Here is an 18,122-nt window from a genome sequence, read left to right as displayed (position 1 = left end):
CAAAGGGCTCCTATCTGTGAGCTCCTGCAGTGCCCGCGTCTCACATGGGCACCGGTTTGTACCCCAGCTGTTCCACTTCCAACCCAGCTCCTTGTTAATGGCTTGCTTTCTTTAAGATTTATTTTGTTTACTTGAAAGATTTTTAAGATTTATTTTATTTATTTGAAAGTTACAGGAGGGGTAGAGATAGAGGTGGAGAAAGGTCTTCCATCTACTGGTTCACTCTCTAAATGGCTGCAATGGCTGGAGCTGAGCCATCTGAACCCAGGAACTAGGAGTTTCTTCTGGGTCTCCCACATGGGTGCAGGGGCCAAGGACTTGGACCATCCTCCACTGCTTTCCCAGGCCATAGCACAGAGCTGGATCGGAAGGGGAATGTCTGGGACTCAAACCAGTACCCATATGGGATGCCAGCACTGTAGGCAGGGGCTTGACCCACTACGCCCAGCACAGGCCCCAAGGATGCCATTTTGTAATTCACAGAAAGGCATTGAGCAAGCTGCTGTCCTGGGTCTTAAAAACAAAACAAAACCAAAAAACCCTAGGTCCCAATTCAATTTTTTGCTCAATTTCCACCATAATTATGGTTGGCAGGTGGAAATACAGTGTTCAGAATGAACTTCTTCGGATCCACTGGAGTCATTTCTCCCTTACCCTGCGTGAACTTGAGGCGGCCCCCGGGCAGCACCCCCGCCCAGTGAGCCCCTGTTCAAGGGCTGCCCCCCGTGCCCCGCAGCGCGTTGGCCGGCGCTGCTTCTCTTTCTGTGCCTGTCATTAGCTCCTTTTCTTCCTTTTTCACAGAAGGGTAGAACTTGAGAGAGAAATCACGCGACTGCTGACTTCAAAGGTTTCCTCATGGAAAATGCCTGTAATTTTATTTCCTCCGTTTCTCGAAGCACTTTCTCTCAAAAGCCCTTGATTGTAAATTACATGGTGTGGCAGAATACAAATGAAAAAAAAAGTGCCTTGGAGTGAGAAGCCAGAGCTCAACAACTGTGTTATTTCTAAAGCTAACCACGGGGTGGGGCACGGGGGGGAACCGAGACAGCCATGAAATATCAGATCAGTGGCATTTAGCTGTGAGATGTGCAGCTTTGGGGAACACGAACACAACAGGTGTCCGAGAGATGACGGGAGGATGGCTCAAAATTGGGGCAAAACTTTCATGGACGGCAGTTTCTCCTCTAAAATTATTTATTAAAGAGACTGATTTTTAATAATAAGCTGTAGTTAAGTCAGAAACTCGTAGTTTAAAAAAAACCACTAAGTGCGTAAGGTCAGTTTTCAGCATTTAAAAAAATTATTTCAATTCTGAGACAAAGGAGATTGAAAACCATTCGGCTTTCAAGTAATAAAACTCACGTCCTTGGAAGAGCCTCACTGATTTTATCCGAGTTGCCCCTAAACGCCCACCCGTCCCTGTTTCTTTGGTAGCAGGAGTTCTGGCCAGCACACGGCGGCCTTGGCTCAAGGGGCCCGGGCACACGTTCTCCATGAAGAGCCAGACAGGAAGGGTTTCAGACCGTATGGGCCTTATGATCTCAGTACTTAGCTATGCATGTAAGCATCCACAGAAAAATACACAAATGAATGAGTCTGGCTATGTTCTAGTAAAAACTTCTTTACCCGAACAGGAAACGAACCCTACTTTGCTGACCCCTGACCTGGTCAAATGCTGCATTTCTAGCCTTGTGAAGTGGGGCTTCGTTAGACTGGTCACAAGACTGGTTCTGGGGAACAGGAAGGGATGGAGTGACGTGTGCGAGATCCGGTGTGCATCCGCACAGTGAAGGCGCACGTCCTGTCTCCTTCCCGCCCCGTTCCTATTAGCTCAAATGTGGACAAGACGGGGAGGTGGAACAGCCGGCCTGCGCACCAGCAGAATTCTGCCGAGGGCGGAGAAACGTAGCCATCTGGAGTGAGCTGGGCTCCTGGCACAGCGCCACGTGCCAGCCCTAGACCACCTCCTCCACCTCCGGACACACAGTCTCCCCTTTACTTGGGCCACTGTATTCTGGGTTCCTTTCCTGACCAACACCAGGGGTCCTCAAAAAGTTTGTGGAAGATGCACATGAAGAAAACCACCCACTGATTTCAAAATGGATTTGCATTAAAATAAACTTATCTTTTCATTCCACTGTTCCATGAATTTTTGGAGTATCCTGGTATATTTGCCAATTAGGAAATGAGGTGGACTTTATACTTTTCTAAAAATGTGCTTTGTGAAATCACTTTTGAGGATAAGACTGTAAAATGATGAGATCTTTGAACAAAAACCAGAACATACGAGCTCAGATTCTGCCAGTCACGACGCCACATTCACAGCAGCTCTGAGTGTCTGTTTTGGATGTGCACTTACAAACAGTAGACACAGTGATTACCTGGCGGACGCACACCCTCTGCAACCTGGGGTTCTGCAGTGTTGGTCAAGGCCATCCTCGTGGGACGGAACACTCGTCATTGCTACGACAGTAAGGAGCCAGAGCTGTGGGTGCTGAAGGCAGTTTTCACTGAAGGCAGTGCCAATGAAGAAAGTGTTTGCCTCTCTAGGTCGTTACACCGAAGTGAACAGCTCTCTCTCCAGTTCTAAGTATCGTCCGGCCTCCTGGCCCAGGATCGCAGGTCTGGTCACCAGCGCCCGTGGCAGAGGACACCGTATGACATTCCCCAGAGTGAACGTCAGTAATGCATCCACGTGACAGACCCCTCGCCTGTTCCCAGGTGTTGTCTGTGATAACCCGTCTCTCCTGCTTCCTACTTGTTTATGTTCACATGTGGTAGCTGAGTGCCGAAGGCAAAGCTAAAAAGCTAGGATTTTCGTGAAAATAAGAAATTACTATCTGTAAGCTTCAGGATTAAAATATAAATGCTTTGGGGCTACTGTTTCCAACAAAATGAAAGGTAACAATGATAACTACTCAGACGTAAGTTAATAAAACCACTGAAAGAACATTTAGTTTCAAACATGCAAAATTCAAGAAAATTTCACAGTAAGTCACTGAAGAAATATAGAATTTATACTGAGGGGAAAAAAAGTTACATAAATCAGAACACTAACCTTGGTTCTATCATGCATTACGAATGGGATTTTTAGAGCCGGCATTGTGGTGCAGCGGGTTAACCCACAGCTTGCAACACCAGCATCCTATACCAGAGAACTAGTTTGGGTCCCGGCTGCTCCACCTCAGACGCAGCTCCCTGCTAGTGCATCTGGGAAAGCAGCAGATGATGGCCAAGTCCTTGGGCCCCCGCACCCACGTGGAGACCCGACCCTGATGGAGTTCTTGGCTCCTGGCTTTAGCCTGGCCCAGCTCCAGCAGTTGCGGCCATTTGGGGAGTGCAACAGTGGATGGGAGATCTCTCTTTGTCTCTCTCACTCTTTCAAATAAATAAAAATCTTTTTTTAAAAAGTAAGTTTTTTTAAGCAGATGAAGTCCAATGCAACTTCACTCGTATCAATTTAGATGATATGAACTTGCAGAATTAAAATCAAATTTACCTTGGCCAAAGTCAGTTTTTCTCTAGTGTCATTTACTTCACTGGTTGACCAGATTCTAAGTTTAATTTTAAAATGAAGATTTTTTTTTTTTTTTTTTGGACAGGCAGAGTGGACAGTGAGAGAGAGAGAGAGAGACAGAAAGGTCTTCCTTTTGCCGTTGGTTCACCCTCCAATGGCCGCTGTGGCCGGCGCACCGCGCTGATCTGAAGGCAGGAGCCAGGTGCTTATCCTGGTCTCCCATGGGGTACAGGGCCCAAGCACTTGGGCCATCCTCCTCTGTACTCCCGGGCCACAGCAGAGAGCTGGCCTGGAAGAGGGGCAACCGGGACAGAATCCAGTGCCCCAACCGGACTAGAACCCGGTGTGCCAGCCGCTAGGCAGAGGATTAGCCTATTGAGCCACGACGCTGGCCTAAAATGAAGATTCTTTCTCAACTACTCTCATTCTCCATTAATTACCTGAATTTACACTTTCTGGGCAGACATTCGGCCTAGCAGTTGAGACCCTGGTGGGGATACCCACATTCCACACTGAAGTGCGGGTTCGCGTCCTGGCTCCAGCTTCCTGTGAGACAGTGCGAGCTGTTGGATTCCTGCCACCCACATGGGAAACTTGGATTGTATTTCGGGTTCCTGGCTCCAGCCTTGGCTGTTGAGACCGTTTGGGGGTGAACCAACAGATGGGCGCTTTGTCTGTCTCTTTGCTTAAATAAATAAATAAATTTAAACTCCATTTAAAGTGTTCTAGAGAAATGGACCCATCAGGGTAAACACAGAGAAAGAACAACTAGTACTGAACCTGAACCGTGAGTTTTGTGGAAATAAAAAGATTTGAAGAAAAACACCCTGCACCTCGGCGTGAAGCCTGGTGCAGGGCCACGCTGCTGAGAGCACACACAAGGAATGTGGTGTGGACAGAGAATGGCAAACAGTCAACGGCCTGCACGTGGCGATGGCAGCCACTCAGTCAGATATTTGACACATCGTATCCAGGGGCCAAAAACACTCAGGGAGGCTCACAATTTGTCCAAATAAGTGGCAGAACTAACATCTGAAACCAGGACCGATTCCAAGTCAACGTTTCTTCCACTAAACTATAAACTTCCATGGTGAAAGCCAAAAAAAAAAAAAAAAAAAACAAAACAAAACCACACACACAAAACAGTGAACTTACTTAGAAAGTTTTCTTTAAACAACCTTTCTGCCTATGTCTCTTAGTTTAACAATTCTACTCCTGACCCTCGGCTCTGTCTTGAAACGTAACCTGCGATGGGCCCGCGTCGCCCCCCTGGGCCTGCTCAGGAAGGGTGGTCTGACCTCACTGAGGCCTGCTCTCAGGACTCGTCTCGCCTCGACTTGAAGAATACTGTGCTCACAAGCTGTCTTCTCTCCGGCAACGTGGGCTGCTGACTCTTCCTTTCCGAGTACAGACACGGCTCATCTTCTCGCCTCCCTCCATCCACGCCGACACGGAAGTGCTCTGATGAGCATTTTGCTCCACAGCACTTGAAAGCTGCACACACCCTGAATCTTCATAATGGGCCGAGGAATACGAACTACAGCAGACCTAAAGCTCCCCCTTGCAAGGGGCAGGACTGTTCCCCCCTGGGCGCTGGAGGTAGTTTTTCCCAAGTGACGTTTCACTTTTGAAAGATCCGTGATTCTCCTGTAAAAGTCTAAAATAAAGCTTTACAGGGAGAACACGAGGATTAAGTGTCGTGCATCTAAACTTTACACCAAATAAAAAGAGAGGGTGAAAAACGCGCCCAAGTGCGCACTAAAAGCCACGCAGAATCGAGGGTCCATTGAACCCGGATGAGCAAAGCCCCCTGCTCTCTGCTGTCGGCCATCTGAGCGCCCAGGGCCTTCCGTGAGCTCCCGGGGCCTCTCTGGCAGGGGGCACATCCAGGGATGTAGAGGAGGAGCTGGGGAACTGGGGAATCTCACCTCCCAGTGGCTGAACACCAGCTGCGGGCTGGCCAGGCCGCTGGTCCTCTTCCTGATTTCATCGGCGAAACCAAAGCTCTCGGCCACGGGCAGCACGGCCTTGATGATGAACATGTCTGTCCCTTCCTTCATTTCTTCTTGAAGCACTCGACCTTCTCGCTTCGACAAGACAGCATAGACGCGGCCTGCAAAGTCAGGAATGGCTTCAGTTCATCGCCTTGGCCACACGGGGACACGATTGCCTCCACATCGCACCCTGTATAAATTTGTTATCGGTAATTTTGGTTTTCAAGAGCATGGAAACGTTTTCGACCATATTTATCTATTTAAGAGTAGGGAGAGAAAATGTGTGAGACGGATCGATCTATAAGTCAACAGGAAGAGCAAGAGAAGAGAATCATGGACAACTGTGAAGAAGCTGGGATAGTTAGCACAGATGCTCCCTAAGGCCGCCTCTTCCTTCCACTTGAACGGCAATTGTAATTACAGCAATCACCCATGCATGTGTTAGCCTCAGAGAGCCTCACTGCAGAAGAGCAGGGCTGCAGCGTCTTTTGAGACTACACTGTGTCCTGGACTCCTGTCTCCTAAGCATCTGGTGTGTGTGCCACCCACTCACTCTGTATCTTTTTTAAACGAATGACTGAAGGCACAGGATGAAATTATCTGAGTCCCTGTGCCTTTTTCTCCCCTGGTGGTGGATATGAGAAAGGATAAAGGGAAAAAAGAAATGGTGGAAAACTCAACGTATTGTAAGGCTGTAAGAAATTAAAACAGAGGTCAGCGTGCTGGCGTAGCAGGTAGAGCTGCCGCCGGCGACACCAGCATCCCATATGGGTGCCGGTTTGTGCCCTGGCTGCTCCATTTCCGATCCAGCGCCCTGCTAACGACCTGGGAAAAGCAGGGGAAGATGGCCCAAGTGTCTGGACCCCTGTACCCACACGGGAGATCCAGGTGAAGCTCCTGGCTTCGGCCTGGCCCACTCTGGTTGTTGTGGCCATCTGAGGAATCCATCAGCAGTCCAAAGAGCCTTTCCTCTCTCTTTCAAAATAAATAAATAAATAAATAAATAATCTTTTTTTTTTTTTTAAATTAACACTAACCAAGCCTATAAACTGATGGGCCTTTATCATCTTTAGGTTTAGCTTAAAAACAAAGTAGGGGCAGTGGTGTGGCACAGGGATTAAGATGCTCCGGCACCCACTGGGGGTGCCGGAGTTCAGGTCCTGGTCTGCACTGTTTCAGCTTCTTGCTACTGTGCACCCTGCCAGGCAGAAGACGGCTCAAGTAGTTGGGTCCCTGACATGCAGGAGAGAGACCTGGATAGAATTCCAGGCTCCTGGCTTTGGTCTGGTCCAGCGTTGGCTGTTGCATGCTTTTGGTGTGTGAACAATCAAGTGGGCAATCTCTCGCTCTGCCTTTCAATTAAAAAAAAAAAAAAAAGTAAAAATTCTGTGAGTGACAAGAAAGGTGCCACTGTGACCCCAACTCTCCACCACCACCCTGACACTGTGCCCCCCCCACTCTCCTCCAGCCGCTACAGTATCTTCTTCCTACATTAAAAATATAAAAAATGATTTATCTATTTACTTGAAAGGCACAGTAACAGAAGAGAGGAAGAGGGAAAGGGAGGAGGAGAAAGAGGGAGAGCTTCCATCCACTGGTTCACTCCCCAAAAGTCCACAATAGCCATGGCTGGGCCAGGCCAAAGGCAGGGGCCAGGAACTCCATCCGAGTCTGCCCTGTGGGTGATGGAGCCCAAGCACGTGAGCCGTCCTCTGCTGCTGTCCCAGGTGCGTCAGCAGGGAGCTGGACGGGAAGGGACGGGCGCTCTGCTGTCGGAGGCTGGCTCTGTGAGCAGCCTACTCGCGGCTCCACGACGCTGGCCCTCCTGCATTTCCTCGCTCGCATTTCTTCTCTGTGCGCTCTTCAACACGGATGCTTTCCGGGTTGTTCCAAGCTCTACTGAAAATGCTTGCTTGCAACTTTGTAATGATTTTCACACTCCTAACCTGAATGCCCCTTTCCCAACCCTCACTCTCCAGTCTCCTGGTGTTAGAAGCTACTGATCAGTAGCTCCTCTGCCAACACTACCCAAACTCAGTACCTCCTGTACTCCCCGGGGCTTCTGATCTTTCCAGTGTTTAGCTCAGTAACTGTGGCGTGGACAACTACTTGCTATAGGTATTCTTGGAGTCTTGATGCTTTCTTTTGAACAAACTCTCTCCTCGGAGAACCAATTCATTCATGATTTCTGTGGTTAATGCTAATTTTACGCCTGGGACTCCCGAGATTCCAAGCCAGACCTCTCTTCACCTGCAACTCACATTTACAATGCCCACGGCCTTCCTATTGAAATGTGTGACGTAGTACTTAAAAATGCAATACCTACCCCAGAAGGCGATGCCACTCTCCCAATTCCAGCCGTTCCCCCTTGTCATATTACAAAGGTCACAGTGGCTTGGATGGGAACTGAAGGGCCAACAAATTCTATCCCGCTAGTCACTGACACTGTCAGTACACACTATCTTCGGAGAGAACTAATAGCCAGGTAATTCTTGGTCCCTAGATCTGCTCCCCTAAAGCTGCTAACTGTTAAGTCTTAGTTTTATCGTACGGGACAAGTTTAATCTCTCTCCCACAAATCAGCCTAATTTAAACTACTCAAAGACAGGTAGTTTGCCTTTGCATTTCCAGGCCAGCGTTGGTGGGACATGAACTGTATTTCCTGTTCTATCCCACTCTCCTACTTGAACTACCGCACCTTATTTACATCCCTCTTAGTATGTGGTGACCAGCAATGTAAGCAATACTTCAAGTATAGTTTGAATGCTCTGAAATAAGACGAGCAACTATTAATGTTCATTTGTGATCCTCTTTGGGCTATACATTGTTTAAGATAGACAAGAAAAAAAAATCTTACCATCTAGCTCATAGGTGTGATCTTTGCTAAGAAAAGTTGTAAGGTGGTCTAAGGAAGTAAATAGAAAATCTGAGGGGTAAAACGAATGAGGAAATTAGGGGCACACAGACGAGATGGGGCCTGTGGGGCAGGCCCGTTGCCTGCTGCTGCAGAGGCTGGCAACCCCTCCCCTTCGCGGGTCTCGTCCACAGGCTTGGATTGATAACAGTGATTGAAAGTGAATGTAATTAACTATGTAATTTTGAGCCAATTTTAATTCGACTAAAACAATATCTGAAAACTAGGGCACAGTGACCGATCACCAGACAAAGAAAAACATTGGAATGAAATCTTCCACACATGGCGGGTTCTCACGACAGGTGTGCCCGACGCTGGGGTACATTCAGAGACCCTCACCCCTCTATACCTGCTGCCGGCATCATTGAGAGCTCAGCGCAGCCAGACCAATGAGGATGCTGTGGTCCCTCCAATAGTCTGGCACTTTAACAGACTTTGAGAGCCGTGCATCGCTTTTTCATTATATAATTTTCATGAGTAAAGCCCCCTCCTTAGCAGGGATTTCAAGTATTTTTGCACTAAAATAAATGTACCTTTTGATTTGTCTTCCACAAACTTTTGGAGGCAGCCCTGAGCTCTTGGTTATACATTTGTTCACTTAAAGATCACTGAGGGGCTGACGCTGTGGCACAGCAGGTAAAGCTGCTGCCTGCAGTGCCGGCAACCCATATGGGTGCCAGTTCGAGTCCCAGCTGCTCCACTTCCAATCCAGCTCTCTGCTATGGCCTGGAAAAGCAGTGGAAGATGGCCAAGGTCCTTGGGCCCCTGCACCTGCGTGGGAGACCTGGAAGAAGCTCCTGGCTCTGGATTGGTCCAACTCTGGCTGTTGCAGCCATTTGGGGATTGAATCAGCAGATGGAAGACCTCTCTTGCTCTTTCTCTCTCCACCCCCCTCTGTAACTCTTTCAGATAAATAAATAAATCTTTTTTAAAAAATAAAAGATAACTGAGGGCCCTACTGTGTGAAAGGGACCAGGGAAGAGGTCGTTGTCAGAACAAAACAGCAACAAAAAGGTCAATCACATGGAGAAGTCCTGACTGGGGCTCAGTTCTTAATGTCTACAATACAGGGGTCTCTGTATTCAGGGCTCTCTGAGGCTGGCAGTCATCCCTACGTTGGCTCCTGTGACTGCCAGACCCCAGGGTAGAGAGAGCATGCCACGGTACGCCATGACTGCCTGCAGTTACACATCTGGGATTTTTCCACTCCGAGCTCACAATTTCTTCAATCACTTGCAACTCAACTCTGTTTTCAAGTCCTCTTCATCGCTTAGAGCCCATTAAAAAGATCTTGATGCATACTGTCTTCTCTAACACCCAAGTTCAAAAAAAAGCTCTTCCCCATTTGGGCTCCACTGAATCCCATCTGTTCTTTTATGGTGCTACAGATGTTTCTTTTCCATAATAGTAAGCAAGATTAATTTGTAGATTCTACAATTTAAAAAAAAAAAAAAACAAAAAACCCTTATTTGAAAAGCGTAGAGACAGACAGTTCTCCATCTACCGGTTCGCTCCTCAACTGTCTGTAACAGCTGAGGTGGGTCAGACCAACGTCAGGAGCCAGGAACTCAATTCGCGTTTCCCACACGGGTAGCAGGAGCCCAAGCACTTGCAACATCACATGCTGCCTCCCCGGGTATGCATTAGCAGGAAACCAGAATTGACTCCAGGCGCCCAGATATGGGATGTGAGTATGTCAAACAGCACATTAACCACGACCAAAACGCCCACCCCTCTAGAATCTTGAACACTAGAAGTCAGGCAGCTAAAGGTGTGCTATTGTCTTTCTCAGAATTTAAGAAAGTAAGCAGCTGTTCACAGCAATGTTTTCTCTAACAGGTAACCAACAGGAAACAACGTGAATTTCCAGTTTAGGGATGATGGGTAAGTAAACTATAATGCATCAACTTGATAGGACATTATGCAGAGTTTAAAATGAACGTCACAAATACAAAGAAGCCACATGGAAGCATGCTCATAAAATAAATAATCGGGGCAGGCATGTGTCCCAACAGTTGCAACACAGGTTAGGACACCTGGATCCCACACTGGAGCCCCTGGGCTTGAGTCCCAGGTCTAACTCCTGACTCCAGCTTCCTGCTGGAGGCAGTGCCGATGGCTCAAGTTACTGGCTTCCTGCTACCCACATGGGAGACCTGGATTGAGTTCTTATCTCCCAGCTTTGGCTTCCTGGCCATTGCAGGTATTTCAGAGTGACCCAGTGGATGGAAACTCTTTCTCTCATCAATAAATAAACAAAATTAAAAGCAAGAAAAAAAAAATGCAGCATCATTTGGCAACATTGACACACCAAATAAACTAAATAAAAAGCAAAATATTAGATTACTTCTGCCATAAGGTGATAGCTATGTAAAATGTACCATTATGGACAAGAATAGTAAAAGGAAATGGAAAATGAGACAGAAAGGAAATCATTCAAGGAAGATCTTTCTTCCATCTTGTGATTTCTGTTATAGTTGCTAACACTGTGGAACAATTCAATCACACACACACACACACACACAGAAACATTGGGCGCTTCTTATTCTTACAAATGAGGTCACACTAACCTGTTTTTCCTTTTGGCACAGAGACACTGAACTGTTAAATCAAGCAAGCATGGTGGACAGGGACACGGATGGGCTTCCGGGAAACGAGAGATGAAGTGTGTTGTGGACATAGCGGGGGAGGTGGGCTCACTGCTGCTCTACAGGTGAGTTCAGCTAACAAGTTGATGCTTCCCGAAAGGGAGTCCTCAGTGGCTCTGCTCATAGCTCTGTCCTTACTCCGACAATCAGCTCCTTAAAGATTCAGAAGGCACGGGGATCGAAGCCAAAGCTGGCAAGAGGCTGGCAGGGCAATAACTATGTTGTCTGGATCAGGATAACGAGGTAAGGGCCTCCATTTAGCAAGGCACAGCCAGCATGGATAAACGCGAGGTTCTTCCATCAACCATGATTGGTGAAGTAATCCCAAAGAGCAGTTTCTATCAAAACAACAGGGAACCCGTTTGCTTTTAAGCTCAGTTGTGGTCTTCAGTGGGTGTGGTATGAAGAAAGCCAATTTATCACGAAGCTGGTAAACTTATTCTACCTGTCAAAGTCCACTTCAAAGTACCATCACTGTCACGAGGCCCACTCTGTCTCAAATTTCGCTAATCCCACCTTCTTCTAACATTTCACTGGAAAACACATTTGCACACTAACCTCATACAAGCGTTAATCACCGTGACTTATCTCTCAGAACAAGAATCGTGCTTATCACAGTGCTGGCATGTGCACCACAATAAATCTTTGCTGATTCATGAACTACAAGAAGAATAAGAATATAGAGTAAGAACAGGTTTAGAACGAGAGAAGTCTTTAAAAGGTACGGTTGAAGGTGAGGGTATTGTCAAAGATAAAAAAACAAAAACGAAAATGGAAGAGATGAACAGGTTAGAAGGCAGAAATACAGAAAGAGACCATTCCCTCGCCAAATGACATGCACGCAAAAACACCCAGCATTGCTGAGGTCCAGTCAAGCCCTTTAATTAAAGAAACTTTTCCTGGGTGAAAAAATAAAAGAACCGCACCTCTAAAAGGTGGAGTTTAAAAGTAAAGCCCATTTTCTTGGGACTCTTTTCCCAGATAAAATGATACTGAGATGATTACTTTCCAACAAAATTTGTTACTTGACTATATGCAAATCAATAGAGAGATTTCTTACTTTAATAATCTGTGTAGGAAACAGTTTTAAACAGACTTGGAGGAAACTCATTTGAACCTGAAGTCAACTTGTGCCAATTCTTAGAGAATGAAAGCAACTGTCGACAGTTTCTCAAGACCTCTGAATACCTAGCTGGCTGTAAGTGAACGCCCACGGGGACAGAGTTCTCTCCACTCCCTCCCCCAGCTGATGGTGCTGATCAAGAAGCAGCTACTGACAGAACCTGGAAGCCAGACACTGGCCACCAATACGAGTCCCTCAACAGCAACGAGAACACAGGGCTCAGAGATTTGCTCGTATAAGCAAGAGGACTTCAAGGCAACTCAGCAGGGGGAAGAAATCCAGACCAAGTCTCAACAGAGCTTCTTTGTAAGGCACTGGGTGTGGCAGTCAGTTGGTCTCAGGGAAGTCAGGGGCAGGGACAAGCAAACAGAAACTACCAGCCAAGCCACAGTCGCCACAAAGACAGTACATAAGAAAGGTTGCACAGGGGACAGTGAGGCCTGGCAGTGGGACCTGAACCTGGACATGGCATGGGAAAGAGACGCTCCCGAGAGAGAAGACAGCAAACCATGCCAGGGCCCAGGGAGACACTGCTCTCTGGAAAGTGGCAGGTGCTGAGTGTGAGGGCCAGCAGAGGGCTGCTACTGCGTAGATCAGAGGACAGGATGACCAATGACATTCTGAGGGACTGTCCTAGCCTGGCCTGGTCACATGCGGGGGCCAGGTGCTGATTCCCTAACAAAAATGAGAAAATGGACATAGCAGGATGACTCAAAGGGCAACTCGCCTGTCCGCTGGGCAATGCAGTCTGATCTACACCAACAGCTGATCCTGGCTTCAGGGGTTGTGCTCAAAATTTATTTTCTCAGAAAACAAAGGGCCAATGCCACTTGCAATGCATAATGCAGAAGTGCTGGCAATTTGGGGAGGAAATGTGTGTTCCCATTATTTTGGGAGGAAATACATGTTCCCATTATCTTGAGAGAAGGGATAGGCACGGCCCTACACGGGTCAGGAGCATGCGCAGGATGCTCAAGCGAGCCGAGCCTTCAGCGGTAGGAGACTTGATACAACGCAGAGGACCTTTTCCACTGCATTCAGAATAAGAAGCGCCCACAACTTGGAGATGCTGGGGGAAGGTTAACGGAGGACAGGGGCTCCCAACATCTGTGCTACCCCCATTTTCCCCAGCAAGGAGAACGGTGACCAAAGGACAGCACGTGCAATACGGGAGAGGACACTGAGACGTGGATGAGGAAGTATCTGGCTGTCTTAAGCGAGTTCGAGTCCCAAGGACCAGAATTTTATCTCATAGTTTAAAAAAAACGACTGAACTTTTTGAGGATAAAAACACTGAAAGTCATATGCTAATCTCCTGTAAAATTAAAAAAAAAAAAAAAAAAAAAAAAAAAAAAAAAACCAGACATTTATATACATTTATACAAGTATAAGGTAAACCTTTGGAGCTACCATGGACTTTTTTTTCCCTTAAAAAGATTTATTTACTTATTTGTAAGGCTGACTTACAAAGAGACAGAGGCAGAGGCAGAGAGAGAGGTCTTCCATCTGCAGGTTCATTCCTCAGATGGCTGCAATGGTTGGAGCTGCCCTGATCCGAAGCCAGGAGCTTCTTCCTGGTCTCCCACGTGGGTGTAGGGACCCAAGCACTTGGGTTATCTTCCACTGCTTTCCCAGGCAATAGCAGAGAGCTGGATCAGAAGTGCAGCAGCTGGGACTCGAACCAGCACCAACATGGGATGCCGGCATGGCATGCAGTGGCTTTACCTGCTGCGCCACAGCGCCGGCCCCAGACAACATGGACTTTGTAACACAAAAATGACAGTTTGTGATAAGCAATGGAATGCCACAAGTGTAAAGGCATTTAACCTCATCAAAACATTTTGATTCAGGAGGCTGGCGTAGTGGGTTTAGATGCTGTCTGCAAGGCTGGCATCCCATATGGGTGCCAGTTCAAGTCCTGACTGCTCCACTTCTGATCCAGCTCCCTGCTGATGTGCCTAGGAAAACAGCAGGAGATGGCCCTAGTGCTTGGGCACCTGCACCCATGTGGGAGACCCAGAAGAAGCTCCTGGCTTCTGCTTGGCCCAGCCCTGGCTGTTAGGGCCATTTGGGGAGTGAACCAGTGGAGGGAAGATCTTTCTTTGACTTTCAAATAAATAAATAAATCTTTAAAAAAATCGATTCACTGCTTGAGTTTCATTTCTCACCAGGTAAGAAAAAAGTAAAAAAAGTGAAAAAAAGAATCAATATGTTAAGATGCTAATATGATGTTTTTTCCTTTCCTATTGTTATAATGTTTATTATGTAACAAATTTAATTAAGAAAAATTGTATGGACTCAGATTATTCATATGTAAATACGGGAGTTCATAAGATCGTATCATTTCTATGGTCTAGTCATTCAGCAAAATTCGCATTTGATTTTTGGGGACTAGAATGGGAAGACACAGCTTATTTCTAGAAAAGATAAAACGGGGTTGGTGCCGACTTCCCATGAGTTAATATCAGTGCAAGGCCCAGGTTTCATGAACAGAAGAGTGCTGTACCTCTCACAGAAGGTCGCAGTGCGTCGTGGTATGTTCTGGCTGGATGGTATTTGAGGCCCTGTGTTCCAGTCCCTTTGCTTTCTTTAAGAAGAATACCAAACAAAAGTGGGTATGAAGCAGAACAGCTAGCACGGTGAAAAGGTACAAAAGCCACACAATCACAGGTGAAGACCTGGAGTTTTCTCCCGGATATACAGCTGGAACACTAATGCTATCCTCAAACACGCAAAGTGCTACCATACAGAAGAGAGTACGAATGCCTGTGAAATAGCAGGAGACAGATTTTTTTTTTGCTAAAAAGTGGAAATTCTAATCATCATGGCACTGGCTGTGAGCTGTCCATCAAGAGAAGCAATCAAACAGCGGTGCTGCGAGACTGGAGAAGAGCTCTTAAGTCCTCTTCAAGGATTTGAAAGAATCAAGACGCCTGATTTTAATTACCTCTACCTTCTGATATTAAGGACATTCACAGTGAAAATGAAGAATATCTGGAAATGGCCAAGACTGGTGCTCCCCAAACTAATTTACAGATGCTGTGAGAAGTTCACAGGTTTGCTCTATGTAAGTGAGGTCAAGGACACAGAATATCACACCTCCTGTTTGGAGGGTCCACTCCCAGAGCTCAGGGTTTTAAGTAATCTTACAGTTCTCATATCTAAGCAGCTTTGTTAACCCAGCTGAAAGGCTGTTAGGAACACTCAGTTCCTCTCACAGGAACCTTACCGGGATGCAAGTCCAAATTTCTTCTTGGAAAAAAAGTAGTGTAGGTTTTGGTTTGCAAGGATTAACCAGCCCAAGAACCTTACTATGAAGAATGTAATTAACCACATACTGACCCAGAAGATTGTAGGGCTAGAGGAAACCTACAAATTGGTCTACTCTCTCATCTGGTGCTCAACGCCTGTTGACATTCTCCTTACCAATGAAGAAGTTCCCAGGCGCTACATACTCTCATTGTGACCTATAATGAATATGGCCCTCTTTTTCTTGACAATGAAGAAGGTAAGTCTCAGGAAAGTAATATCAGCCAAGAGTCAAAAATAGCTACATTAAATGTCAGGGTTCCACGTCTCTTGTGGATCCCAAAGGCTGCTTCCCTCGACAGAAACCTTGGGAGCAGAATTTGATGTAACGCAGGGCTGGCGCTGTGGCACAGTGGGTAAAGCCTCCACCTGTGGTGCCAGCATCCCACACGGGCACCAGTTTGTACTCAGGCTGCTCCTCTTCCAACCCAGCTCTCTGCTATGGCCTGGGAGAGCAGTGGAAGATGATTCATGTGCTTGGGCCTCAGCACCCGTGTGGGAGACCCAGAAGAAGCTCCTGGCTCCTGGCTTTGGATTGGCTCAGCTCTGGCTGCTGGGGGCCATTTGGGGAGTGAACCAGTAGATGGAAGACCTTCTCTCTGTCTCTCCCTCTCTCTGTAACTCTACCTCTCAAATACACACACACACACACATATATTTATATAAATCAGAGAGAATTTGCGATTTTGAGAGAAGTCACCAGTAGTTTCTCTTCTGGAGGAAGGACCAGAATTCACAGACGCCCCTTTGTGTCGGGAGCAGCAGAACGTGGTTGTGTTCCCTGGTCCTTTTCAGGATGACTCTGGTCACCCAGGCTCCCAGCTCGCTCCCTGGAGAGAAAGTGCTGCCTAGTTTTGGATGGGAACCCACACAGGCAGGTTAAGCCTCAGTTACCAGCCCTTTCGCTACTGGAGAGAGTATTTGTTGCAAAAGAAACCATCCTGGGTCGTCATGTTTTTTCTCCCTGGAAGGTTTCAACACTTAAGGCCTCTGGCTTCCAAAGACCTGAATTCCTTAGTACAGAAGACAAGACAGCTCTGTGCAAGTATTACATGAATCTAAGCTTCTGGGTTAGGAGGCGTCACTGTCTGGGAACTCCCACCGCATTCTCCCTCCTTCCTTACCGAGAACGTCCCCGGTGGCCATGATGTCACAGGTGTACATGGCGGCCATCAGACGCTGAGGCTTCACCTGCAGGGCGTAGCGGCACGCTTCCTTCATGGTGGCGATCAGTTGTCCTGAGAAGGGCCCGTAGCAGTCCACAAGCGAAGAGTCTCCTCTCTGGGAAGTCCTCTTCTCGCCCGGCTCAGAGCATTCCTCTTGCGGCGCCTGGTTCTCACCTGCACTGGAACGGGGTCCAGCTTCCACCGGACCGCCTTGTTCCTGATTCTGCTTGTCACCTGCTCCTGGTTCCTCAAGGTTACTTAGGTCCCATTTTTCCAGAACGAAACAGACCCCCATGAGGGGCTCCTCACACATGGGGCCCGAGAGGGTCGCTAACTGGAAGCCGCTCACGATGCTGTTGCCCCAGTCTCGGTGCCTGCTGGCGTCCTTCGAGGCTCTGCCGGTGGCGCCTGCCCACACCGAGTTCTGGAAGTCTTCGCTTTTACTGACCAGGATGTTGGGCCCACATTTTCTCGGGCCAAATGACCAGATTTGGTCAACACTGTTCCTCCATCTCCGGCCTGTTAAGTGCTCCTCCAGTTTGCTTTTGAATTCCCGAATTCTCTCCTGGACTTTCTGATGAACCGCCTGGCCGTCTTTGCCCTCATTCAAAGAGCACGTCAGCTGCTCCATGGAACGAATCAAATCACTGTTTTCTTCCAGAACCTGAGTGACTTCTTCCGGAAGGGGCATGGCTCGAACACTGAGAGTGGCGAGTTTGTTGGGGGTTGTCATGGTGACCAGCCCGTCAGCATCCACTTGGACTCCTTCCGGGACTTTGCTCTGGTCTTCTTTGGCTTGGTGTATGACTGCAACTTTTTGTTGTTTGCCTATTTCTTCATTGACCATGTCAACTTTGGGGGGTTTTGTGATTGTCTCTCTGAATGGAATAATGGGTTCAGAGACGCTGATCTGAATCTTGGCAAACCTACAAATTCAAAAGAGATAGGTTATAATCAAAACAGCATCAAAGCTTCCTATTACACAATGAAGACTATGTAGAAACAGGAAAATAAAAGGTATTTACAATGAAAGACCTATAATTTACATTATATCACAATTCAAAAACTGCTTTCACTTCAGAGTGAAAAGAGTACCTCTAATGGGAATATATCTTCAGGGAGTTCTTTGCTTGTACAGGAATTTCACTGCTTTGTTCATTCTCAAGATAAATAAACCAACTATTTAGATAAGAATGTTTTCAGTGGAAAATAAATGTTTTAATAGGATCTGCAACCTAAATTCTTTAAAATAATATGTGTCAATCTAAGAGACTCTGCAGAAAAGAAATCCAATGATTATGATGCTACACCAACACAGAATTACAGAACCTCAGGACAGCTCGGCAAATTTCACGTGGTACTTGGCTTTGTGGAGGAGGCTCACGGTGGGGCTGACGTGAGTTTGTCTAGAGCAGCACTTTCCAAAAGAACTTTCTGCAATAATGGAACTG

At 47.1% G+C, this 18,122-nt stretch overlaps 1 protein-coding gene across 1 annotated transcript in view; it reads right to left on the bottom strand.

Annotated features, from left to right (window-relative positions):
- EFL1 (elongation factor like GTPase 1) overlaps positions 1-18,122 on the bottom strand; it is a 143,431-nt gene that overhangs the window by 2,977 nt on the left and 122,332 nt on the right. Inside the window, exons 18-19 of the mRNA XM_062206334.1 lie at positions 16,630-17,597; positions 5,446-5,630 (exon numbers count right to left, since the gene is read on the bottom strand). Of these exons, the coding sequence (XP_062062318.1) occupies positions 5,446-5,630; positions 16,630-17,597 (1,153 nt within the window). The remainder of the gene's footprint in view (positions 1-5,445; positions 5,631-16,629; positions 17,598-18,122) is intronic.

The sequence above is a fragment of the Lepus europaeus genome, chromosome 11, assembly GCF_033115175.1.
Source record: "Lepus europaeus isolate LE1 chromosome 11, mLepTim1.pri, whole genome shotgun sequence".
NCBI classification, from domain to species: domain Eukaryota; kingdom Metazoa; phylum Chordata; class Mammalia; order Lagomorpha; family Leporidae; genus Lepus; species Lepus europaeus.
The sequence above is the reverse complement of the archived record's forward strand: the minus strand, read 5'-3'. Positions and strand labels throughout refer to the sequence as shown.